Source organism: Callospermophilus lateralis, chromosome 17 (genome assembly GCF_048772815.1).
Source record: "Callospermophilus lateralis isolate mCalLat2 chromosome 17, mCalLat2.hap1, whole genome shotgun sequence".
Lineage (NCBI taxonomy): Eukaryota > Metazoa > Chordata > Mammalia > Rodentia > Sciuridae > Callospermophilus > Callospermophilus lateralis.
Genome location: NC_135321.1, coordinates 46,367,707 through 46,394,750, shown reverse-complemented (window position 1 = coordinate 46,394,750; position 27,044 = coordinate 46,367,707). Strand labels below are relative to the sequence as shown.

Sequence of the window (27,044 nt, the reverse complement as noted above, 5' to 3'; positions counted from 1 at the left end):
TACAGTGAAATAGCAGAAATAAGGCATATCTTGATAACAGTGATGTAATAAACTGCATGTGTTACTTTTAGAACTAAGAAGAAATAAATTCTCTAACTTCCGTTGAATAGCAATATTGTCCTTTTGGTTTATAATACTATTATCACATCCAGGTGCATGGTGCATGCCTGAATCCCAGCAGCTCAGGAGGCTGAGGCAGGAGGATTGCAAGTTTGAGACTGGCCTCAGAACAGTAAGATCGCAAGTCAAAATTAAAAAAACAAAAATGTAGATTTTCTCATAAGAACAGCTTCATGTTTAAACTTTTTAGTTTCTTCTACATATTATAAAATTTTTTGTTTGTTGTGATCTGGAAATGAAGCAAATACAATTTAAATTGGAGCAGACGTACTTAAGTTTTTATTAAACATTTGATAGAGAGGAATTAACATTCTGCCATTATCAAACATAATGCTAAATTATTTATCCTTCATATAATTAATTTTTGAAGTTTTATAACTGGTATTAAGAAGATCATGAAATTTTTATTATGCAGAGTTCCTATCAGATTCTTTACATCCTTGTGTGTAAAGATGCTTTGGCACATAGTAAGAGTCAGGAAGTGGTATCTAAGTGAATTGCATAGTCTGTAGCTGGATCAATGGAACATATTCTTGAACTTTAGTATTTAAAAACTAATGACAACTTTGTAATGTTTTGAACAACCAATTAAAAAAAAAAAAAAAAAAACTCATGACAAGCAGGACATGGTGGCACATTGCCTGTAATCCCAGCAGCTCTGGAGGCTGAGGCAGGAGGATTATAAAATTCAAAGCCAGCCTCAGTGATTTTTTTTTTTTTTCAGCCTCAGTGATTTAATGAGGCCCTAAGCAACTTATCAAAACCCTGTCTCCAAAAATAAAAAGGGCTGGGGATGTGGCTCAATGGTTAAGTGCCCCTGGGTTCATTTCCCCTTACCAAAACAACGACGACAAAAAGACACAAAAATTATTAAACTTTGTGTCTAAACTTGGGAATATTTTACTACTCATTTACTTTAGTTTTTAAAAAATTTTAGGTACTATTCTACAGAGTTGGGAAAGGGAAAATAAATCACCACTCTACAAATATAACATTTGTACTTTTTGTTTTTTTTCTTTCTTAGATTTTTCGTTCTTTGCAGTGTTAGGATTAAACCCAGGTCCTTGCACATACCACCAACCTGTACTACTAACCCCCTCTTTTCCTAAAATGCAATAGATTTTTATATTGTTGAGGTCATTGTATATACTGTTTTGTATCTGGCTTATTTTTCATATGGTTTCATTATCTAAACTGTGCTTTTTTATATTAAACATAATTATCTCTTTTTTACACATACCCATTGCTGTAGTTTGGATATGTGTTCCCCAAAGGTCCATGTGTTAAAGGTTCAGTCCCCAAGGCGATACTATTCTGATGTGGTGGAACCTTTAGGAGGTGGGTCTTACTATCCTTAGGCCATTGAGGACATAGTCTTGAAGGGGATTGTGGAACCCTGGCCCCTTCCTGCTTTACTTTTGCTCTGGCCATACGCTCCCTGCCATTGATGCATGCTCACTAGAGGTACAAAGCAATGAGTCCACTTGATTTTGGAATTGAACATTCAAAATTGTGAGCCCGAATCAACCTTTTCTCTTTAAAAGTTGAGTATTTAAGGCATTTTGTTATAATAATGAAAAGCTGACTAACATTCCTGTTTAAAACTAAACCCATTTTATTTTTCAGCTTTAAATTTAATGGGAACAAAATATTTGTTGGATTTTTCCTCATGTACTTTAGTGTTGTACAGTCTTTAAGAGACTGCTATTTTATGATGAGGAAACATCAGGAATATAGAATATACTTTATAATAAGTACATTAAGCCACAATCATCAAATTATAGAATCTGACAAATATTACATAGTCTAACTCACAAATGTTAAATAATTGATGATTCTTTTAATTTGTATACTCCTTGTGGCTGTGCTCAATAGTCATCATATTTCCAGGAAAGTTAGTTTGTGTACTCTTAAATACCATGAGAAGAATACAAGCAGTTGTTGGTGTTTAGGGTTAATATCCATGTTTTATGAATGGTAGTTATTGAATATATGTTTGAACGCATAAGAGAAGATAATCTTTGGTATAATACATTGATAAGGTCACTTTCCCCAGTTTCAAATCACTTAGGGATTCTTGAAGGTATTAAATGAATAATTGCTATTTTTTAAAAAAATGATTATGTCATTTAAAACTACTTTGGTTTGGACCACTGCAAATTTGCAATATGAAGAACTTTTTAAAATTTTTTTTTTGTACTAATCCGTTGTCAATGTGTTCCACATAGTTTCATATAAAATTAGATCCTCTGACTATGTGATAACATCAAAGACATGCCTGAAGGTACTTAGCTTTTTTTAAAGAAGGTGGGGGATCCACTTGGAAAAACCAGTATAAGAGGCTATTTGCAAGACATCAAACATAGACTTGTCTGGACATTGCAGGTTTTGAAGTATATATATAGGGATCAGAATTGACTCATTACTTTGAAAGCTTCATGTCAGTAAAGACAAAGGAGAAATGTTATGAATGGTAGTACCTGAGATACATAATTTTTATTTATATAGCCAAGGAAATCTACCTATAGGAACTTACATGCATCTGAATACCCTGCTACATGTAGAGTTTTGGGGTGGTGCCTCATTTATCCAAAACATAATAAATGGTAGCAAAAATATGCCATATACAAGACAGTATGTGTACTAATCATGTAAGCTACATGCATTTCTTTTAAAACCATGGGAAAAATATACAAAATCCCCCATATTCTGTGAACAGCATTATACAAACCAAATCATCTGGGGATAAAAATTCTAGAGACAGTTGTAACTAACTTTTTTATGTCTTTTATCTTTAGGATAATGGTATCCTTTCATGATTGTTCATTCTAGTATCTTGTGTTCCTTTTATGACAAATGTTGTTAACATACAGTCTTTTTATGCTTTGAATTCAGAATTAACATTTTTTAATAGGATTTATCTTTTTTTAATAGGATTTAATAGAAATTTCAGAATTCTTTAAAAGTCTCAGTTGTATTTTGGGGTATAGATTTTTTTTTCCCTTTCAAGTCTCTTCAGTATCAGGTTTACTGTTAAAAGCACAGGCAATAAAATAGAATTTAGAGTATTTTTTAAAAACACCACCATTTTAATTAGCTGTCTCATCCAAACCTGGTTCTGCCATCAACATCTGGATAATGTATGGTAATCACTTTCACAGAAAATGAGGCAGGTTTTAGGGGGCAGCATTAGAACCCCTTTAATGGTATGGCAGTTGTAATGTGACAGGGTACATATTTTTTAGTTCATTTTTGAATTGCTTCATTTATTTCATGTTTCATCAGAATTCCAAAAGAAGATTACATAAATTAATAATGAAATTAATTGTATGTAAGTTGGCTTTATAACATCAGTGTGTCCTATTTGTTCAGAATACTCTGTTACTCTCACATCTCTTATTTTTTAATTTGCATTCACATCTGTAAATTCAGTGAAACCCACAAATATTATTTTACCCACTTTTTGATAATTAAATATTAAGCAATATTAGCACACCTTAAATATGGCAGATTTCATAAAGATAAGGAGATTCTATTTTGGAATTGAAATAATTAGACAATTATAAAAATGTTAGTAATAGTATTTTTGGTAGAAGTTAAATTATTTGATCTATATATAAAACTACTATTTGTACAGAAAGGTGATAATAGTTTTATCATTTATAATTCAAAACCAAAAGAAACTCAAAGTGAAAGTGCATGAACCATATATGGTTTGTTCTAGGTAGAGTACTAAAACAATATAACAGTGATTTTTGTTTGTGTGTAGCAAATTGAGCTCTTGTCTCATTTCTTAAACTTGTTTGCTGATAACTACATGTACATGACCTTAATTATTTCATTTCCTCCAAAATTCATATAAGAATAGATGTAGGGTTAATTGTAGTTGGTGCTTGGTCTTTTGAGCAGTTTCCTCAATAGGTGTCTCAGGTTGCCAGTGTTACAGTCCCAAATACTTTGTTGAACAGACTACCTGTTCATACAGGAGCCGTATTGTTGTATAGCCTCATTCCTTCCGATGGGTGTGGAGCAGGATTAAAGCACACTTTATAGGGGTTCTAATTGTAGATGCCTAATTGACTTGACGAATAGCAAATGCTAAAATTTAAACGCACACACTGGCACACACATAAACCTGTTTCAGGACTGATCTGCGTGACAGAACAAATGCTTCACAGGTGTTGAATGCTTACAAGATAAAAGAGTAGTCTTTCCATATTTCCCAAGAATTTTCTTTTGAAGTTTATATGGATTTTCTATCTCATTGTTTCTTTTCTTAAGATGGTTATGGCAAGAATCCATTTCATCTTTGGCTACACATTTCACTTCTAAAAGCAGACCTGAGTTTTAAAAGTCAGCCTGAATTTAAAACTAGAAAATCTGTGAATAAGTGAATTTTCCCATATTTGGGAAGGGAGTAAGAGAAGAAAAACTGCTGATGCACAAGTTCTTAATTCTGCAAGGACAATTTGATGTTTTACTGAGTACTTTTCAGGTCTCATAAGTTTGTCATCATTACCTAAGAAAAAGAAGCTTTTTTAGGATAGGAATTTGACAGATGGAAAGGATTTATTTAAAAAACCAAAAGACCACATCAGTTTTTTCTCTAAACCTTTTTTAAAGATAAATTTTCCCTTTATTGTAATGGTTTGTATTTTAACTGTTTTCTATAAATCTAAGGCAAGTAATAGTTTTTCCTTTTAAAAAAAATTAAGCCAATTACAGATTTACCTGTAGTTTTAAGAAATAGTACAAAGAAATCCATGAACTTTTTACTCATTTTTCCCCAGTGATAGCACCTTGTATTATTATAGTACATTTTCACAACCAAGAAATTAATATTGTTGCAGTCTACCAGCCTTACTCAGATTCAACCAATTTTACATGAACTCAGTAGTGTATGTGTGTGTATTTAGTTCTGTGATATTCAGTAGCATGTAGCTTCTCTTGTTACCACCAGGGATTCATCATACTACTTTTTAAAATCCCCAGCCACCTTGCTCCAACCCCAGCCCTCTGACTTTTGGCCATCCGTAATCTCTTCTTCATATCTATAATTTTGTCATTTCAAAAATGTTATGTAATTGGAAACATAAAACATTACCTTTGAAATTGGCTGGTTTAAATCAGCATAATTTTCTTGAGATCTGGCCAAATTTTTCCAAATGTCAGTAGTTTACTCCTTTTTATTGTTCACTGTAGTATGAGGATGCACTACAGTTTTTTTGTTGGTTTTCTTGACATTACTTATTGAAAGACATTATGTTTGGCTGTTACAAATAATACAGTGGTCTTCTCTTTCATGTCAGACTTAATTAAAACTAAAAATACAAATATCTCAAGATATTTGTTATACTCTGCCCTTTGTTAAGTATATTTCTATAAACAGTTTTGTTCCCCTTCTAGGACTTCCTGCTGCAATCTAGTTTAATCCCAAAAGACGAGCCTACATAAGCATTATTGCTGTTAGCAAATACATAGGCTATGTCAGAACATAGCCCTTCATTTATAGTGAACTTCTAATTATATGTTTGCCCCTGCTATTAGAAAGGAAATAACTCACTTTAGGTGGGGAAAATTTCATACTATGTGGCTGTCATATAATAGACTAAAAGCAGTAATGTTACAAATATACTTTTGTGACCCCAGGGCACAAGTAAAGTGAATGTACTCAATCTTTACAAACAAATGGGACCTGGTTCATTACTCAGAGGCCAGACTGAAGGGTCTTAATAGTGTAGCATTTGATTTATAAAGGAACTTTGATAATTACCTTAAAAATAACAATATGTATAAATAAAATACTAAGGCTTTTTTTCTTTATTATTTTTCAGGTTTACAAGTAAAAGTAACTAAACTGAAAAAGGAACGAATTTTGTAAGTATCAGTATGTAATGCTGATGTCTTATTTGTAAAGTATTTAATCCTGTTTATCCTCAATCTTATTTAAAAGATTTGCTTTACTTAGATCAACTGACAATGATTTCCCTTTTTAAGTTTTAAAATAAAGAGAATAACTGATTTTAGGTGTAGTTTTACTATGTATACATACGTTCTAATATTAAATTAGTTTTTTTATAGGAGTATTAGGATGAGAACTGATCTAATCTGTAAATTCATTTTAATCTGTCAACAATATTTTCCCAGCTGTGTTATCACCTAGAATTCAAAATACTACAGGATGGGGAACAGATTAATTCTGGGATTTCTAAACTCAAAAAATGGGTATTGTGAGACCCCTTTTAAGTAGTTTGGAATTACCCTAGGATATCATGAATTGTTCTAATATTAAGCTCTGAATCACGTCTGATTTTCTGTGTTAGCAGATTTTTACTTGTGGTTTTTTAGTGTTTTCACATTCAGGAAAGCAAAACAGATGGCATGGTACAATATCAGTAGTATAACAAACATCAATATTATCATGACATGATTTCACATTTTTCTTAAAGTATATACCTGTGGGCTTCAGTTACTTCATGTTTCTAACACTTCCAAGGCTTTAACTGAAAACTAGAGTTACTAGTCACCTATCAGCATACATCCAATTGTTTTCTGTCCTGCATGAAAATTAGAAATTTTTTCTTCACACATAGAAAGTCTTTATACTTCTGAAACATAAAATCATTAAATTTAAATGTTTTGTTTTAAAAGTAATAATTTTTTATTCTTAATTAGTGAAACTTTTAAATGTTTTGTACTTTTGAAAGTATACATATTTCTACTTAAAGATGTTGCTTTAAACCTTAACTGTAGGATAACCCATTTTTTCTGTGATGGTGCTGGGTTTAGTTCCCAAAATTGACCTCTTTCTCTACTTACACAGAAAATTAATAAGTCTTTTTGGAGTAGTAATGTAGGATGTATATCTTATTAGATAAATAATTTTTTTCCTGCAAAAAACAAAACCAATCATAAGTGACATTTACAGGAAGGAAAATGTATTCTTTCACCTAGAAAGCCACTAAAAAAAGGGCATTCTAGCATTGCTTAGTTAATGACTCAAAATATTCAATATTCTGCATGTCTTCATGTCTTCTGTGACAGTGTTAGTGTTCAGTTTTCCCTTTTATTCTTGATAAAACAGCAAGATGTCCATCATCATTCTAATCATCACCTGCAAAACATCTTTGTATCTTTTTTTTTTAACTAATTATATAAGTTTACAAGAACAGACCCCAGCAGAGTTCTTTTAACTTGCCTGGTGAACAGTAGAGGCAAAGGAATCGAACTAACATGATTGGATTAGTCTAGTGAAGATTTTGACATGGCTTTATTTGTATTCCAGAATGGAGCAAATAAATAAGTAAATTGCTGATAATGAGTGCTAGGATTCTCATTGTCAGGAGGAAGGAGCTAGCACATACAGAAAGGGGGAGGACTTGAGTAAACCGTATATTGCTTGGTAGGAATTGGAGTTACCAGTGTGAACTCATGGTTTTTAATATGTAGATAAATAAATAGATAGTTGTTAATATAAATAAAAATATACACATATTTCCTAGACTTGATTCATTGAAAAAGCCTAGACACAATGACATCTGAGTTCTTCATTTTTGACATAGGCCATCTGGTTGATAGTTTTAATAAATACCATTAATCAAAAGATGTATCAGTGACTTGGTATGATGCTTTAATATATACCAAATAAAATAGCTGAATCACAGTGTGTTGGAGTTATTATACAAGTCTTCTCTTTGTATGTATGGCAACACTGTATAGGAATTCTTGTTTGTGCTGACCTTTTCTCATACCAAAGGTTTAATGTTTCAGAGTTGATTATTAAACAATGATTTCTTTATATTAATCTTGGATCTTTGTTGAAGTTAATAATCTTGTAAATGATGGATTAACAGCTATTGATTGGAATGACTTCCTTTAGAGTCAAAATGTTGATTACTTCTAAGAAGCAATACTAAAACCCAGAAATTACTGTTTGATATTTATATATTTCAAGCTACATTTACAAAATGTTTTTGAAGATTAGCTTTATTAAAACAGATCCTTCACGTAGGCCTAGTCATTTTATTTTCTAAAACATAACTATTTTAAATAATAAATTTCTATAAACTTTATTAGATAAATAATTTTAAAATATAAATTGTATTAATATATTACAAAGATATTAGCTTGAGTCAGAATCATTTCCCTGTAGATTGAATGTTTAGAAATTCTTAGAAATAATCTAGTCTGCTTATTTTAAGTGTACTTTTTATAGTAGACTTTTATACAAAATGTATTATCCACACCTATAACCAAACAGCCACATGAATAAACTTCTTAAATTTGTAAGTGAATGTTGAATATTACTTTTTCAAAAATCACCAATGACATCTCTGAAAATTAAACAATGGAAATACAATTGGTTATTCAGTATCTGATATAATGTCTTCACTATGCAAAGAGTCATTTGATCCTTTTAATGCATATTGTTGTTACTCTATACCTATATGCCTCAGGTGGCTTGGGGTTATACAATTTGGAAGCACGGGTGAGTTGCTAATTTCCCTCAGTGATCAGAGAATTAAAGGGTTGCTTTATTTCATCCTCCCCAGAGTGAGTTAGGTCTTTACATAGTGGGATCAGGAACTTGGATTTACCTATCTTATATTTATTGTTTATCAACTGTAATGACTCTCTTCATGGTCAATTAGTGAATCCAACAATCTTATTTATCAGCCATTATTTCAAGAAAAACAATAGCTTCTTTATTTTTCTCTGAAGAAATAAATAATGAAATATGACAGCTATCATAATTCAGCCATCCAGCCATATGGCACTTACAAAGAAAAATTCCCTTTCCAGCTGCTATGAAATAAACAACTCATCTACAAATAAACCCTTGTTTTCTTTTAAATTACTCTTTTAATTAAGAAATTTAAAGAATTACAGAGAGAAAAATTGTGCAGCACTGTTTCATACTTTTTATTTCTTATCACAAATAGAAAATCTCCCATAATTGGAATAGAGACAGTATGAGTAGAGCTGTTACTTACATTAACAAATGTTGACAAAATAATATAAACCAGTAAGTTCTGTATTTTTAAAATTTTTTTTAGTTGCCCAAGTTCCCTATGTATTCTAGTTGCTGTCCAACTTTTCAATCTTATATCCTGTCACTCATCTCCTTTACTCATTAACCTACAATAACAGTAGACTTTCTGTTCCTCAAATATTTCATACTCATTTTTACCTTAGACTTTTGATAATTTATTTATTCTATCTCCTTTTGTCTCTGTTTCCTCAGATAACTGGTTCTCTTTTGTTATTCAGGTCTCATTTAAATAGGACTGTCTCAGAAAGGTCACTCCTGACTACTCATCAATATCTCTTCATTTCTAATTCCTGTGGTCACTCAATTACATCATTAAATGTTGTTTTCTTCATGCACTTAGTCTGCAACTGTTATGGTTCACTCCCAGCCTTTGACAATTAAATGTAAGGCCCATGATATAATAACAGTAGTGCTGTCCCCAGCCTCCAGAGCAACACCTCAGAAATAATAAGGACTGAGTTATTTGCTACTGAATCTAAATTAAGGACACAGTGTAAAGCTAGAATTAAAATACATAAGTAAATACATATATAGATGATTCCAAATCATATGATTCTTCCTTCCACAAAAATATTGCCTATTCTAAGTAAATACATAATAAAAGAAGAAAGACCAATAGAGTAGAGAAAGGAGGTCAGGCGAAGAAGGGGATAGTACTGGGGATTGAAATGGAGAAAACTAAGTTACATGTGTGTATTTGACCTCAACTTTTTTTGATACAAGAAATTTAAATATGTATTTGTGAGGCTAAACTGTGGACTTCTAAAGTCACAATTATCTTTTTAGAGTGTCTTTCTTTGAAAAGCTTACTTATTTCTTGACTTTTAGAGATGCACAAAGACTGGAAGAATTCTTTACCAAAAATCAGCAGCTGAGAGAGCAACAGAAAGTCCTTCATGAAACCATTAAAGTTTTAGAAGATCGGTGAGTCTGGTACTTAAGATGTGATTTTCCCCTTAAAAGAGAGAGTGCATTGATTTAAATTTGTAATCAGTTCTGGATCGAAAGTGATCTTTTCCTAGTCTTCTGTCATCTTTGAATAAGTCCTTTATGGCTTTAGGGATATATTCTTACAGGCTTGTTTTTCATTAATTGTAACAACCATCTCAGCTTAACCTTTAAATGGTATCTTTCTTTAGTGTTTGATGTAAGGCGAACTTAAGGGTAGTGGTGTTCTAATTCATTTGAAGCTTTAATTCCATTTTTACTTCTAATTAGGTGGAAACTGTTTCACAATTCTATTCTTGCCTTCTTTATTCCCCCACCCCGACCATTTTCTTTTCTTCCTTACTTATTTCTTCACTTACAGGCAATGTTAAGAATTCTTTCTAAATATTACTGGGATAATATAATCAATTACTTAACCTCCCCACATAGACTTCTTTGATTTTAGGAGTTTTGTTTGTTTGTGTTCTTTTTAATGGTACTATTGATCAAACCCCATATTTTAAAATATTTCTAATAAAAAAATTTTAAGTTTATAGTTCTTTATTTTTAATTGTGATGGAAGCCATTGGAGGGTTAAGAGGCAGGTATGACAAAAGGATGTGAGTACCAATAGCACCTACTCTATACAAATGGAGAGGTCAGGTAGGTGGTTGTATATGTAAATATGGAGCTCAGTGGGTCTCCTAAGGACATCTTAAGTATAGGAAAAGAATAGAAGAGGACTCACCTGAGTCCTTGCTCATTCTAATTAAGGTTTACCTCCCTTTAACCCTTCCCCAATCCAGTACTAAATAATAAATTATTAATTACACAAGTTTTTTTCTTTCCCATAACAAGAAGGAACACTTCTATGCCAACAGATAGGAACACTTGCTGTTCCTTGATTCCTGTGTAAAGACAAATTTAAGATGGGCATCATAACTAAATATATTAGTCTATTATTCTGAGTTTTCCCTCTCTCTTCCCCCCACCCACCACTGAGCTACATCTCTAGCCCTTTTTTTATTTTTTTCTTTTGAGACAGAGTCTCCCTAAGTTGCTTAGGGTCTCTCTAAGTTGCTGGGGCTGACTTTGAACTTGTGCTCTTCCTGCGTTAGTCTCTTGAGCTACTGGGATTATGGGCATGCACCACTACATCCAGCTAATCTTAGTTCTTTGAGAAGCAAATGCCAAGATGACTTTAAAAGACATTAATTTTTTGAGAGGAACACCTGTAAATGAGGTGGGAATTGGAAGAGGTTGGGAAAGCTGTCAGACCTCCAAGCATCTGTCCCTATCACAGTAAGGAAGAGACGTTAGAGGACAGGTCTTCGACTGCTTTTTAAGGAAGCTTTGGCTAGGGTGATATGGAATCTTAGAGCCATAGTATCCCTGTTGAGCTTGTGCATCAGCCAGATCTGACCTTAAGTTGTGTAGTGTGTTCACCTGTGCAAATAGTTGAAGGACTTCAGTGCACGAAGGTGGACCCATTGATTTTATTCCTCACAATAGGAAATAGATAATTTTATGTAAGAGATTGATAATATTAATTTCTAGTTGTCCTTCCTATGTAGTTGGTCTTAACAAGTTTAGGACACAAAGTTAATAATCCGAAAAAAAAATAGTTGTCTTTATATTTTGCTCTAACTGGCTGATGCAGTTGGCTCTTCATTTCTTCCCCAAAATAGTGTTCATCATCTTAGCCCTTGAACCCCTCCTTTTTCAGTTGTTAAAAAGAGTTTTTCACTGTATAGTTTTGTTTGAACTTCCATTTCCATTATCCTTTGTACCTTGCACTCCCTTCCTGAGTGGATTTTCCTTTCCTGGGCCCTTTCTGGAAAGAAATGTCAGTGGGTCATACCTCCACCTTTCCTGTTGAAGTCTTTTCTAAATTATTTCCCTTTGTTCAGTTAAAATTTTGAATTACTAAAATTGTTGGGATTTTTTTTTTAATTCTGCAGGACTTTTTTTTTTTTTTTTTATTCTTTTTTTTTTTAATTAATTTTTATTGTAGGTTGTTCAAAACATTACATAGTTCTTGATATATCATATTTCACACTTTGATTCAAGTGGGATATGCGCTCCCATTTTTACCCCATATACAGATTGCAGAATCACATCATTTGCACAACAATTGATTTACATATTGCCATTCTGGTGTCTGTTGTATTCTGCTGCCTTTCCTATCCTCTACTATCCCCCCTCCCCCCTCCCCTCCCCTCTTCTCTCTCTACCCCCTCTACTGTAATTCATTTCTCCCCCTTATATTTTTCCTCCTTTCCCCTCACTTCCTCTTGTATGTAATTTTGTATACCCCTGAGGGTCTCCTTCCATTTACATTCTGCAGGACTTTTTTAGAACTGGATTCTTTTTTATTCTGTTTTACCTGTTGTCATTAATTTCATGTGCATTCCATGCTTCCTTGCTGTTTCTTATCCTAAATATTCTCTTCCTTTTCTTTCCATCCACTTTTACATTCTTAGGTAGGCATATGATTCGTTGCATAGTATTAATTTGACAGTGGTGAATTTCTTTGTACATATGGTGTTTTCTGTCTTACAAATCTGATATTTCCTTCTAGGCACGCTTTAAGATGTATCTTCATTTAGTAAATAATTATTTTTCTTCTGTTGGTTGTGCTGGTGTCATACACACACACATACACACACACACACCAAAAAAAAAAACCACTGCCAGATTCATTGTCATAAAAGTTTTCCCTCTGTCTTCTTCTAGTAGATTTTTTAGATGTAACTTTTACATTTAGGTCTGATCTGTTTTAAATTAAATTTTAAATATGGTAAAAGATAAGGGTCCAAAGGAAAAATGATAAACATCCAACTTCATCCTTCTTCCAAATTTTCCTCTAACTTTTCTCTTGGTTCTTCACTTTACTAATAATAGAATATCAAGGTTAAAATATGTTTTAAAGTCTTGTTTAATTTGTCAGTTGCTGTACATGTGTGACCATCAGAATTTTCTGAGAAACTTTTGAAAAAATAACTCATGTGGTAAGCTGGGGCTCTAACTCAGTGGTAGAGCATACATGAGGCCCTGTATTTAATCCCATGCACTGCAAAAGAAAAACCAAAAATTAAATAAACCTCATGTGGTCTTCCAGTTAAGAACTTTGGTTTCCTGAATTTTGATGAGATTTAATATGCTCCAATTCAAAGTAAAACTTATCAGCTCTCACATCCACTAACAGATGGCTGTAAAGTAGGACATAGTCCTGTTTTTAGACTAGTAATTCTCAATCCTCAAATTGCAACTCCCCTTTATAAAACATTTTATAATGTCTTTTTTACTATTTTGAAATGAAATTAATGAATAATATAATCACATACATATAATTAAGGGAAAATGTCATAAGTGTAAGAGAAAAATAAAGTTGATTCATAAGATATATTCTAGAATGTAAATATTATGGGTATGTCTGTTCTAAAAGATGAATTGTTGAGCTACTTATTACTTTATATAAAATAATCATATATGTGATTATTACAAATATGGTCATTGATGATTAACATGAATTGTGTTGTTATCAGGGACATAATTTTCAAAAATTATAAAGATTTCTTGGTAAACGGGAAAAATTCTAACAAAGCTAATAATTTTTTGTTTATTAAAGTTATATAAGCTTCTGGTTTAGCTGGTAGAAAGTGTTGTGCGTATGTGGAGTAGAGTGTAAGTTGACAAAACCGCTCAATTTAGGAATAAGATATTGAAAGAGCATAGGAAGGAGAAAGAGGGTGCCTTATTATAAAGGCTTTGAAGTATGTGTGGAGAGGAGCTTCTGAGCAGATTTCTAGGACCCATCCCTGCTGATTCTAATTTATTTGGTCCTAGGTGAAATTTATAAATATTTTTCTTCCCTCCCTTTTAAAGCTATCCTGATGGTTTTGAGATATAGTCAGATTTGGGGACCATTATCCTGATGGGTTCAACATGTGTTTTAATTACCTTCCCAATTTTTGGGTGATCGTCTTTTCTATGCTTAAACATGTTCAGTGACAAATGAAATCACTACCTGCTTAGGTTGCACATTCCATCTTAAATAGTCGGAAAGTTTTCTATATACTAGATGGAAATCTGTCCATGTAATTTCTCCACTTGGTCCTAGTTTTTGCCCCTTAGATCCCTAAATCTCTTTTTACATGATTGATTTTTCTGATATTTGAAGACAGCTGCCCAGGTGCCCCCAGTTATTTTTTCTACTGTCTTTATTTCCTTCAATCATTTTTATTTGTTTAAAGTCATATAAGCTCATAGTTTAAAGATTTAAATAGTTTTTTCAAGGTTAAGAGAAAAGAAAACACAACTGTTTTTCCCTTTCTTCAAAAGCAATCATTTTGAACTCTATGTTTTATTTTGCTCTTTACCTCAAGATCTCTTTTTAAAAAGACTTGTATTGTCATTTAAAATTTTTTCTTACTTAGATTTTTTTTCTTTTTTCTCTACTCTGGATAACATTTCCATTTCTCACTTCCTAATATAGTTTATAATGATTTTGGTTAGAACACTATTCACTTTTATTATGACTGTGTAAATGAAGTTCAGAAGTATTGTAAATTGTGATTAATTTTTCCTTCCCATAAACATTTTTACTGTCCATGTTTATAATGAATCTTTTTTTCACATGCTTAGGTTTTTGCCTACCAACCACTAATTCAACTGCAGTGTTCCATCAGTTATCTAAATTTATCAGGTTGTGCAGATGGATCAGATGTTTGTCATTTTACCTTTCTGAACAAATCTTCCCTGGACCCTCTGATCTGTTCCAACATGGACTCTTCTTTACTTGGCACATTGTAGTCATCAGAGGTTTCTCTTACTTCTTTATGGCTTCAGATCAGGAGTCCTATAACTTCCTCTTTCCTGATTTATTTTTCTGTATTTTGAAGGAGAACCTCCTCCAATAGATTTCTGAGGCAGATGTGTGGAAAATTAAAAGGTTATTTTAGAAAATTAAACATAGGACATAATAAGATAGCCAGCTCCACTGTATCATCATCCAGCTTCAACAGTTATTAACTGGGGTTATTCTTTTCTTTTTGTTTTTATTTTTCTTCAGTGGGATTAGGTTTTGAACCCAGGGGCAATCTACCACTGAGCCACATTTTTAGCCCTTTTTTATTTTGAGATAGAGCCTTACTAAGTTGATGAGGCTGGCCTCAAACTTGCAGTCCTCCTGCTTCGGCCTCCAGAGTCACTGGGATTATACGTGTGCACAACCATGTCCAGCTGTAATCATTCTTAGTTCATCTATATTCCCACTAATCCCTTATTAGTCATTATTTTGAAGCATAATCCAGACATTAGATCCTTTTATGTAAATATATCAAAATATATCTCTAAAAGATTGAGATTCTTTACTACACATATACATTAATAATGCCATAACTTATATTAAAAATATTAATGACAGGCAAATTATTTGAGATTTTTTTTGTGTCTTAAATTTTTTGCTGAATTGATAGTTGAAAAATATGAAGTTAATTTAGGTTAATTTTCTTTCAGAATTCTGAATTGCTACTTCTTCTAATGTTGGTATTCAATCCTATACTTTTCAAATTTCTAACCCTTGTATAAAATCTTTTTTCTTTTTAATTTGTTTTCCTTCTGAAAACAAGTCAATATTCTTTAATTTCTGCCCCAACCCTTTTGCTTTTTCTGGAATTCCTATTTATTTGACCTTCTAGGATAATCTCCTACATTCTATTTATAGAGTTTGCTTTTTCTAATATTCTTAAATCCTAATGTCTTTTTTAAAAAGCACACAACTAACTTGTTTATAATACTGGTTGTCACTCAGCAACTTGGCATTTGAGTAATTCACAAAATATATGCAGAGAGATAGATGCAAAGAGATCTCAGAAATGATTTGAAGAGATCAATTGCAGAGTGGTTTTTTCAGGTGTTCTTTTTGCTATTTCCCCTGTTGTCACGAGTATGTGTTTCCATATAATTTTGTAATCATACCTGTTATTTAAAATATAAAGATGTAATAAATGTATTTTTCTGGGAGGTAAAAAAAGATATATTTTGTTTTCAGAGTATTTCTTTTTTGTGGCAATCCTGTTTTCATTTCATTGTTTTGAGATTTTTTTTTTTTTAATCTTTGTAGAGTATTCTTTATAGTTTAGTGGACATGATGGTGGTGGTTTTCTGTTTCTTGGCATAGCTTGTGTCTTTTCTAAATTTCCTTTTTCTTAATGTTCTGATTGTTTTTGTCCTCAGATGTCTCTTGATACTGTTTGTTGATATTAAAGAGAAGAGGATACAAGTTAATTGAAAGCTCTAAGTCCATAGAGTGATGGGTCATCTGGCCAGTCTGTTTCATTGATGATACCCTACTGTTGTCAATATCTTTTAAGTATTGTTTGCGTCGTCAGATTATCTAGCAAAGACTCCTTACTCTACTTCCTAGAATGTATAACATGGCTGTTACACATTGTTACCAGTATTTTAGATGTCAAGTAGATGACAAAGGCCTAAGTAGGAGTGTGAGAATTTGGCTATTTCTGTATTCATTACTGTACTCCTGTCTTTAAGTGTACGTCATGTCTCTCAGGCCAGAAACTGTTTTAGACTCTAAAGATTCAACCTCCATTCTGCTACCGGCATGGAGAGGAAATAATCTATCAGATTATGGGAAAGAATGTGTTGGTGTGATAATTTCTTAAAACATGCTTTAAATCAATCAGTCTGGGTACCAATTTTTACACCTTTTGGGAATTTTACAATGTAAACCACACTGAGTATAAATCAGTGCCATCCTATTTTCTGTAATAATGGAAATGTTCTATATTTGCTTTTGCCAGTATGATAGCAACTAGATACATGTGACTGTTGAGCACTTGAGTGTAAGGACTCAATTTATAAGATGAATATGACTTACTGTGATTGAAATAGCAATATGTGGCTATGACTACCTTATGAGACAGTACAACTCTAGACTTTTCTTACCATTTGCTTAGAAGTCAGTGTTCTCAGTTTAGTTTCTCTGCACAAACACACACGTATGAAGTGAAAACACGATTGCCATAAAAAGGAAATACAAAACATATATGTATATTTTTTTACCACCCAGAAAAATACATTTATTATATCTTTATATTTTAAATAACAAATTATATGGAAACACATACTCAGGAGAAATAGAAAAAAGAAACCTGAAAAAAGCACTCTGTATTTTTGTGAGACTCTGGGGAGGAACAAAAGTAGATATAGGTATTCTCTATTTTTCTGGTGCCGGAGGGATATCGTGGATTGAACTCCAAGGCACTCAACCACTGAGCCACATTCCCAGGCCTTTTTTGTATTTTATTTAGAGACAGGGTCTCACTGAGTTGCTTAATGTCTCTTGCTGAGGCTGGCTTTGAATTTGTGATCCTCCTGCCTCAGCCCTAACTACTGGGATTACAGGCCACCAAACCTGGCTCTCTTTCATCTTTAGTTTGATGTTCACACAGGGTGGTCCTGATATTCAAATCCCTACCTTCAGAATTACTCCCATTAAGTAAGCTGTCTGCCTCTTTTTTCTCTTGTTTTAAAAGTTGTAATTCTATTAATGCATCCTATAATGTCTTATTTTTTTACATTCAATGTTGATATGAGCTTTACTTTTATATAAAATGTCCAAGTTTTTTCTTTGTTTTAGTTGTATATTAACTTTTTAAAATTTATGATATACACCACCATGTGGTGACTTCCATAGATAGCTGAATACTTATTATGCTATTGACTTAGGTTATTGAGTTGAAATTATGCTAAGTATATATTCTGAATTTCTAATGTAGGGTGTGTGCTTCTTTTTAACCACTTTTTATTATATAAATAATGAAATTGAAAAAATTAGAACTCTATAGAAAAACACTAAGAAGAAAATCCCATTGTTACCTACAGGATAATTATTATTAACTTTAGAAATACAATTTTTTCTATACCCTCCACACCTATGTGATATATGTATTTCCCTCTTTAGCACTCAAATAATTAGTAAAAGCTATTTTATAATCTTTTTTGTATATTATGGATTTTTGCAGATACTGGTTTCTTTGAATGTTGAAAGGGATATTCGAAGGTGACTATTTTTCCTTTATATTCCTTGACCTTTAATATTTATTCAACAACAAAAAAAATATTGTTGAGCACTGCCTGTGTGCCATATACTGTAGTGAGAAAAACATGCAAAGTTGCTTAAGCTATAATTTGGCCTGTTAGTGCTTGATATGGTTCATATTTTGACTGTAATAAAAACAAGGTTGGTTTCTTCAATTAAAAGTTCTCTTGGGTAGGGCTTAAAATTAGCAATTTTGCAAAATTTCACTCAGAAATACAGTTGTAGAAAATCATGCTGTAGCAGATTTTTAGCATTTGTAAGGATATGTTAAAAGTCTAATACTTCATTAAAATAGTTGATTTTCACTATATTTGCCAAATAATTTCTTTAACTCTTCACAAAATAAAACAATCTTGAAATGCAAATAATATAATCCAAGAATTCAGAATGCTCTGAAACCCCAAACTTTTTCAATGTCATGTCAGCATACCAAAAGGGTTCAATTTGGGAGACATTTCAAATGTTAGTTTTTCAGATTAGGGACCTGTAACTGTTAAAGTCTGCAAATACTCCCCAAACCAAGAAACTAAAACAAGAAGCAAATCTAAAGGGTCCCAAACATCTCAAATAGGGTAATTTAACCTATACAGGGAAATAACTTTCAGTAGATGAAAAATATTTTGTTTTTGCTTCATAGGTTAAGAGCAGGGTTATGTGATCGATGTGCAGTAACTGAAGAACATATGCGGAAAAAGCAGCAAGAATTTGAAAATATCCGACAGCAGAATCTTAAACTTATTACAGAACTCAGTGAGTTTCTTTTATTTATTATAATTTAAAGTATAATGTATTCTTGTTAAAAACCTATTAGTAAATTGATTGTAATCAAATGAATTGTATCCATACATTTTTTTCTTATTTTTAATATTTTCCTCCTTTTTTCCTTCATTTGTCTAATTTCTTGATTAAAAGGTTGCAACCCAGGTTTTTATTGTTTTCTTTTTAGTTATATACACAGTGGAATGTATTTTGATATATTATACATACATGGAATATAACTTCCCATTCTTGTGGTTGTACAGGATGTAGATTTACACGGGTCATGTATTCATATATGAACATAGGAAAGTTATGTTTGATTCATTCTACTGCCTTTCCTATTCCCATCCCCACTTCCCTTCCCTCTACTCACCCTATTCAATCTGGTGAACCTCAACTCCACATACTCCCACCCCTCCTGCCCATTGTGAATAAGCATCCACATGTCAGAGAGAACATTCGGCCTTTGGTTTTTTGGGATTGACTTATTTTACTTAGCATGACAGCCTCCATTTCCATCCATTTACCCACAAATGCCATAATTTCATTCTTCTTTATAGCTGAATAATATTCCATTGTGTATATATACCATATTTTCTTTATCCATTCATCTCTTGAAGGACAACTGGGTCGGTTCTGTAGCTTAGCTATTGTGAATTGAACTACTATAAACATTGATGTGTCAGTGTCACTATAGTATGCTGATTTTAGTCCTTTGGGTATATGCCAAGGGGTAAGATAACTGAGTCAAATGGTGGTTCCATTCCAGGTTTTCTGAGGAATCTTCATTCTGGCTTCCAGAGCAATTGCACTAATTTGCAGTCCCACCAGCATCCTCACCAACATTTATTGTTACTTGTATTCTTGGTAATTGCCATTCTGATTTGAGTGAGATAGAATCTCAATGTAGTTTTAATTTGCATTTCTCTTATTGCTAGAGATGTTGAACATTTTTTCATATATTTGTCAACCATTCATATTTCTTCTGTGACGTGTCTGTTCAGTTCCTTCCCCATTTATTGATTGGGTTATTTGGTTGGGTTTTTTTTTGAGGGGGAGTGTTAAGTTTTTTAGTTCTCTCTATATCTCTATATACTGGAGATTAATCCTCTATCTGTAGGTAGCAAAGATTTTCTTCCATTCTGTAGGCTCTCTGTTCACGTTCTTGATTGTTTCCTTTGCTGTGAAGAAGCTTATTAGTTTGATACCATTTCATTTATTGATTCTTGATTTTGTTTCTGGTACCTTAGGAGTCTTGTTGAGGAGTTCAATCCTATGCCAACGTGATAAAGATTTGGGTCTACTTTTTCTTCTAGAAGGCTTGGGGTCTCTGGTTTAATGCATAGGGCCTTGACCAACTTTGAATTTTGTGCAGGGTGAGAGATAGACGTCTAATTTCATTTTGTTAAATATAGATTGCTAGTTTTCTCAGCACCATTTGTTGAAGGGGCCAGCTTTTCTCCATTGTATGTTTTTGGCACCTTTGTCTGGTGTGATATCCTTTCTGAGATGCATACTTGAGAAGTTCTTTTGGAGGATTTTTTTTTAATTTTATTTTGTACTAAGAATCAAACTCCAGACCTGAATGTACTAGGCAAGCACTGTACCAGTGAGCTACACCTCCAGTCCTTTATATTTATGTTTTGAGCCAGGGTCTCAAGACATTGTTCAGGCTGGCCTTGAACTTGTGATACTCCTTCCTTAACCTACCAAGTAGCTGGACTTGTAGGCATATATCACCATTCTGGCAGTTTTTGTTGTTTTTATGATCAAATTTATTTTAAGATAAGTGACTCTTCCTAAATTGGTATTTGAAATTAGTAGGACTGAGTGACCACATGGATTTTTTTCTTATCTTTATTGTATTAGACTCTATCTCTAGTACATGTACAAAGTATTCTCTTTTGTAACAAGTGTTACATAAATTTATTAATCACATGGAAATGGCACAATATGAAAGGTAGTAATATCTACCTGGTAACAAATTACTTTTGCACAGTAGCATCAAACTAGAATAATATGATTTAAAATTAGAAATTCTCATTTCTTCATAATTGTGGATCTTATTTTAAAAGCCTGTGGCTCAGCGGTAGAGTGCTTGCCTAGCACATGCGAGGCCCTGGGTTCAATCCTCAGCACCATATAAAAAATACATAAAATAAAGGAATTGTGTCCAACTACAACTAAAAAATAATAATAAAAATCCTGACATGAATATTAATATAACTGTATTATATGCTTTTTTCACATTGTTTTTAAGTGAATGAAAAGAATTCTCTTCAGGAAGAAAATAAAAAGCTTTCTGAACAACTGCAGCAAAAGATTGAGTAAGTATTTTTCCTAAATTTTAACAGAAAATATTTTCCTCCAATTTTCTTTATTTTACTTAGCTCTAGAAACTGTGAAAGTATCTTAAGAGTTGCAGATTTCATTCTTAAAACTTGGTCCTCTACAATTTAAAAAATAAAGATATCGCTACATTTTTATGTTTGGGGGATATGTATAAAAAATGTGTTTCTTTGGTTAGTGTGTGAGTGTACAGTGAACAAGTATCAACATTTTAATTAAAACATTTTATAATTTATAAATATCAAATATTTTGTTACCCTCTTCCAACTGTATCTCAGAGCTTCATAAAGCAGACTGAGTAAGTATTTCCTCTTACTGAGTTCTTTGGCCTGTTAGAACTTCTGTCTTCTTTTATTTTCACCCATTTCTCTTTAAAAATAAAAATAATTTATCTCTCATATTCCAGTTGCTCTTCTGTATTTTATGTTTATTATTTCTAATCTTTTTTCTGATTCTGCAGAATAGTTTTATTATCCTTACTTTACAAATGGGGAAACTAAAATGCAATGTCAAATAACTTGCCTGTGATTTCTTAACTACTATGTAATAAGACCATCACTTATACCCATGTCTTCTGATTTAAACACCTTTTTTTTCATTTCTGTGCTACCTTGTCTTAAATTTTTTTTTTTCCCCTGATGTGATCTAACTAATTCAGGGTAGAGATAGGGCTAATTCTTAGTTCCCATTTATATGAAGATTATGTAGTATTTTTATTTATTTTACTTACTTTTGGGGGGGAGGGTGAGTCAGGGTTTCTCTGTGGTGCCCATGCTCTCCTTGAACTTCTGGTCTCAAGCCATCCTCCTGCCTCATTCCCCCCAAATTGCTAGAACTAATGGGACACCATAGCACCAAACTCTTACAGTATTTTTTAAAACTTAGAATCTGGGATAGTACCGATGGTACTATAGGGTTCTTAAAGATTCTATTACTTTCAAATAAACACAAACACTTCGATACCCCAAACTATGAAGATGTAAGATATTTTTTTTTAACTTGGAATAGTTATTATCTGTATATAAACATGTTTCACAGGAGGAAATAACATTCTTATCAGTATGCTTTTAGGTATTAGATGTCCAATAGAATTTTGCTGTTTCTTTCATATTAGTCCACTGAACACTGGTAGCCAAAGGGAATTTTGAGGGGGATGATAGATGATGAAGGAAGGCTATGGAATCAGACTAAAGCTATGAAATGTGTGTATGAAAATGTCAACACTTTCTAATTTTACTGATGCTCTGTGATGAAAAAAGACTAGGACAGACCCACAGTTTTTCAATGATTCCAAAACCCAAAAGGGTCTTTTTTTTTTTTTTTGAATGTTATTCACGACTTAAGTTTATCTCAAGTACTAGAATGCTATTTGTAGTTTTTATTTATCTCACTTTGTGAGTATTTGTATGTTTTGCTATGAAAATACCAGTGTATTGATTACTGGACAGTGCCTCAAATTGCACTGGAAGTGTCGTATAATAACCTATATATGTTCTGTGTTATATTTTATTTTAAAAAATCTAAATTCTGAATCCTGTCTGGTTCCAAGGATTTCAGATAAGTGATTGGTGACCTACATTAATCTATGTGAAGTGATTTAGTACATGTAGCTTGTGGTATTTTGAACTTCTCAACCTTGATATTTATGATAGCAGAGATAAGATACTACGTATATAAAGGTTAATACAGAAATGCCTCCAAAACCAAAGTGTATAAATTGTATTGAAACTGGATTGTCATTTGCTTGATAGAAATATGAATTTTAATTATTTATAATTTATTTTTATTGTTCTTAAATGCACAAATTTTCCTGTTGAAGTGAATTGATTTTTTACAAAAGAAGTAGACTTCAGTAAAGGCTACAATAAAAACTAATTATATAGACAAGTTCAAAGCACATATATTTTATTTAATATGCTTAGCAGAACAGTGTAGGAAGTAATGTATCTTTCAGATCTTTCATGAAATTTAAGATAGTTGTGATTCTCCTGAGCCAATTTTACCACTGACTTGCCTCAGATTTCCTTATGGTTAGCAGTTTTTTTAAAATAGTAAGGATAATCTTGTAAAGACAACCTCACTTCCTCTGACTATCTAAACCACTATAATGTTATGCTACTAGTGCTTGAAATTTCACTGAACTTTAGAAAAAAATATTGACTTCTTATTAAGTGCAGTAATTCTAACCTGCTTGACTTCCTTCCCAAGCTCTAGTGGTGGGGATCAAACCCAGGACCTCACATGTGTAGGCAAATGCTTTACAACTAAGCTACATCCCCAGCCCTTCCTGAGCTGGTTTCAGTGTCTTCTATGTCATCTATATGGTAGAGTGACACAGTTAAGTGACACTACAGTAAGAAATTATTCAATAAAAATTTGCTGTTATAAAGTTGAAAAATAAAGACAAAGAGTGAGCTTTTCCAGTCACAGGAAACAAATAATTAAGCTATGTATTGAGGTCATGATTCTTTGTATTGGAAAATAAATGTGATGCATTAGTGAAAGTTAAGGAATCTACACAAGATTTCAAAGGACTGTAGAATTCATTTCATTTAACCCTCATCTCTATAATAAAATTCCTGTTATAACTTCTTTAACAGGTAACCATTGTTGAAATACCTTTAGTACAAGTTCACCATTTCCTGAGTCTGTTTAATTCTAGCAAGATGATTGTTTTTCCATGCTTGCGTAGAATCACCTTATTTATAAATTATATTTATTGATTCTGATTTTACTCTCTTCTACTTTACTACACTTTTGATACATGAAGACACTGATCGTGGTTCTTCCGAGTCTTGTCTTCTCTAAAGTAAATATCTGCTCTTCATTAACTGTTCTTCATGTGGCACTATTTCAGGACTTTTCAAACTGCTATTTTTTTTTAATGTTTTAGTTATCAGTATCTTATTTAAGAATTTGATGATATAGATATATAAATCTGACCAATACACCAGTATTGGCCAATATACCCACCACACACTTTTTTTTAACCTATATTGATATTACCCAAACATAACATATTGCTCATGGTTGCTTATGGAGTTTTCAGTTAACTCATACCTTTAAGTTAGTATCTTATTGTCCTCTACTTGTGAATTTGCTGTTTTAGTTTTAAACACAGGACTTAATAATTTGTAAAAGACACCTCATGTCATTTAATCTGCTCCTTCATTTTTAAGTACTAGCACTATTTATTAAATACCTACTAATTTTCTGGGCACTGGGTTATATCTTTGTGTATATTATTTGCTTTTTATACCTTCATTTAAAAAGAAAACAGGAAAATACCCATTTTATAGACAAGGAAGCCAAGGTTCAGGAAGATTAAATAACATTCAGCTTAATTAGTAAGTGAACCCACGTCTACCTTCAGGCTTTATATACCCTTTCTACAGTGTTGTTAAAACTGCTTCAGAAGGTTACCTACAGAGTGTTGACTTGTAGATGACAAAGCCCAGATTATCTCTCTTCTTAATCGATTCAATAAGACTGATACCTAGCATTTAGTCCTGCTCTGTTGTATTTTATTAGATTTGGCCCATAATTCTAGCCTTGGAGTATGTGAGAGGGGGTCTTTCATTTGCTGACTTTTGCTGCTGTTCTAAGGTTAGTTTTTATGCTAAGCTTGTATATTCCACAAATTTGTGAATATTCCATTAATGCCTTTCATCAAGGTCATTGATGTTGAACAAAACACCTGAACATGAAGCTATGAGGATTTTCTTCAATAATAATAATTTGTATAGCCAGGCATAGTGGTACACATCCGTAATTCCAGCAACTTGGTAGGCTGAGGCAAGAGGATTTCAAGTTGGAGACTATCCTCATCAATTTAGTGAGGCTTTGTCTTAAAATAAAATAAAAAATAACAAGTGCTGGGGATGTGGCTCAATGGTTAAGAGTCCCTGGATCCAATCCTCAGTACTGCAAATAATAATTTGTGTCAGTTAGGAATCTGTCTTTATTGATACTGTGTTTATATTTCTTCTTTTTGTTTGCATTGAAAGAATATCAAGGAAATCATTGTCTGATACATTCTTGAGACCTTAATTATATGATAAAACATTCCATAGACAACTGATCTAATAGCACTACTTCTAAAAATTAATTTTACTTTAATTATTCATAAGATATAAAATTATAAGGTTCTCAGGGATCTGTATAAGGCTCACTAGTTTCAGGGAATCCTCTTCCCTTTTGGAAAATTAGAACATTTAAATGAAGGTGATAGTTTTAACCTTGCTTCCTTATATTTAAATTATGTTTTAACTGGAATTATAAGTTCTTCAGAGTGGAGAAAGAAAAATTGAATGTTAAAAATTGCGGGACTCCCCATGAAGAGAAACCTTGGATCCTTTATAGATCTTTGGGGAAAAGAACAACTAAAACAGATTTGATAGAATTTAAGAGGAGGCCTACAAATAAAACAACCGAAAACATTATTCTCAAGCCCTCAGAAATAAAGTGAAAGAATGATAACAACTGTGCATAATTAGTTTATCCAAAAGCTATGACAGAAACTCCTAACTTTTCTCAGAAAATCAGAGACTTAATATTTTAAAGAATAATATTTAGTTAAGACATAGAAGTTTTTGGGTTTTTTTCTTTTTTTCTCCCCTTTACTATGACAAAGGAGGATAAAACCAGCATTTATTTATTTAGTTTGGGCACTTCTAGTTGGAGCTAGTTTCGGTTTTTGTCTTTTAGGTGTTTGTTTGTTTGTTTTCTCCTTTTGTGGTCCCAGCTACTTGTAGATTGACATTGCCAGGAAATCAGTTTCTTCTCATGACTCATTTGTGTTTCAGGTTGAATTTTTATGACTAATAGGAAAGTACACTATGACGTGATTAGTTAAAGGTAGGCCAGACAGATTTCACACTCCATTAATTTGTAATGCTTTCTCATATGACTAGTGTACTCTGTTTTTCCAGAATAAGGATAGAATTGCAGGAAGAGATTAAAAATTAATTATTAATGTATTATAAGATGACTGTAATAAATAATAAAATATTGTATATTTTGAAATTCCTAGAAAAGTACAATTTAAATATCGTTACATAAATCTGTGAAGTGATAAATTTGATTAGCTTGATTTAATCATTTCACGATGTAAGCATTACAAAACATCACATTATACTCCATGAATACTTATAGTCATGGGGGCTGGAGATATAGCTCAGTTGGTAGAGTGCTTGCCTCACATACACAAGGCCCTGGGTTCAATCCCTAGCCCTGCCCCCCCCCCAAAAAAAAATACTTTATAGTCATTATTTATCAATTAAAAGTAAAATTTTTTAAATTAGATATTATCTCTAAAAATTGTTTTTTAGCGTAGACTATATATAGGATTATAGACCACAAGTAATATTTATATTTTCCAGGGAATTAAAATATAAATCTTTGTTAGAAAACATTAATCTTTGTCTTCCAAACTCTCATGTGTTTTGTTTGCAACAATATCACAAATTAATACAACAGGCTACTTTGGTCATGCAAAGATTAAATGACTGACAAACTGATAAGAATGGCCAGTAAGGTCAGTAGTGGTCTGACATTGGAAAGTCAGTTGACTTAATTTTACTCAGAAACCACAATTCAATGCAAACTCAGTCTTTTAAGTACCATTGGTCCTGAATTGAGTTGACAAGAACATACACATCAGCATAAATTTATTTCTTGAGTAGCATCTGGGAAAGTCTTCAACAAATCTTT

At 32.4% G+C, this 27,044-nt stretch overlaps 1 protein-coding gene across 2 annotated transcripts in view; it reads left to right on the top strand.

Moving 5' to 3' along the window:
• Rbbp8 (RB binding protein 8, endonuclease) overlaps positions 1 to 27,044 on the top strand; it is a 78,686-nt gene that overhangs the window by 8,794 nt on the left and 42,848 nt on the right. For both annotated transcript variants that reach the window (XM_076836556.1, XM_076836555.1), the window contains exons 3-6: positions 5,955 to 5,997; positions 10,001 to 10,096; positions 18,862 to 18,974; positions 21,244 to 21,310. In XM_076836556.1, the coding sequence (XP_076692671.1) occupies positions 5,955 to 5,997; positions 10,001 to 10,096; positions 18,862 to 18,974; positions 21,244 to 21,310 (319 nt within the window). The remainder of the gene's footprint in view (positions 1 to 5,954; positions 5,998 to 10,000; positions 10,097 to 18,861; positions 18,975 to 21,243; positions 21,311 to 27,044) is intronic.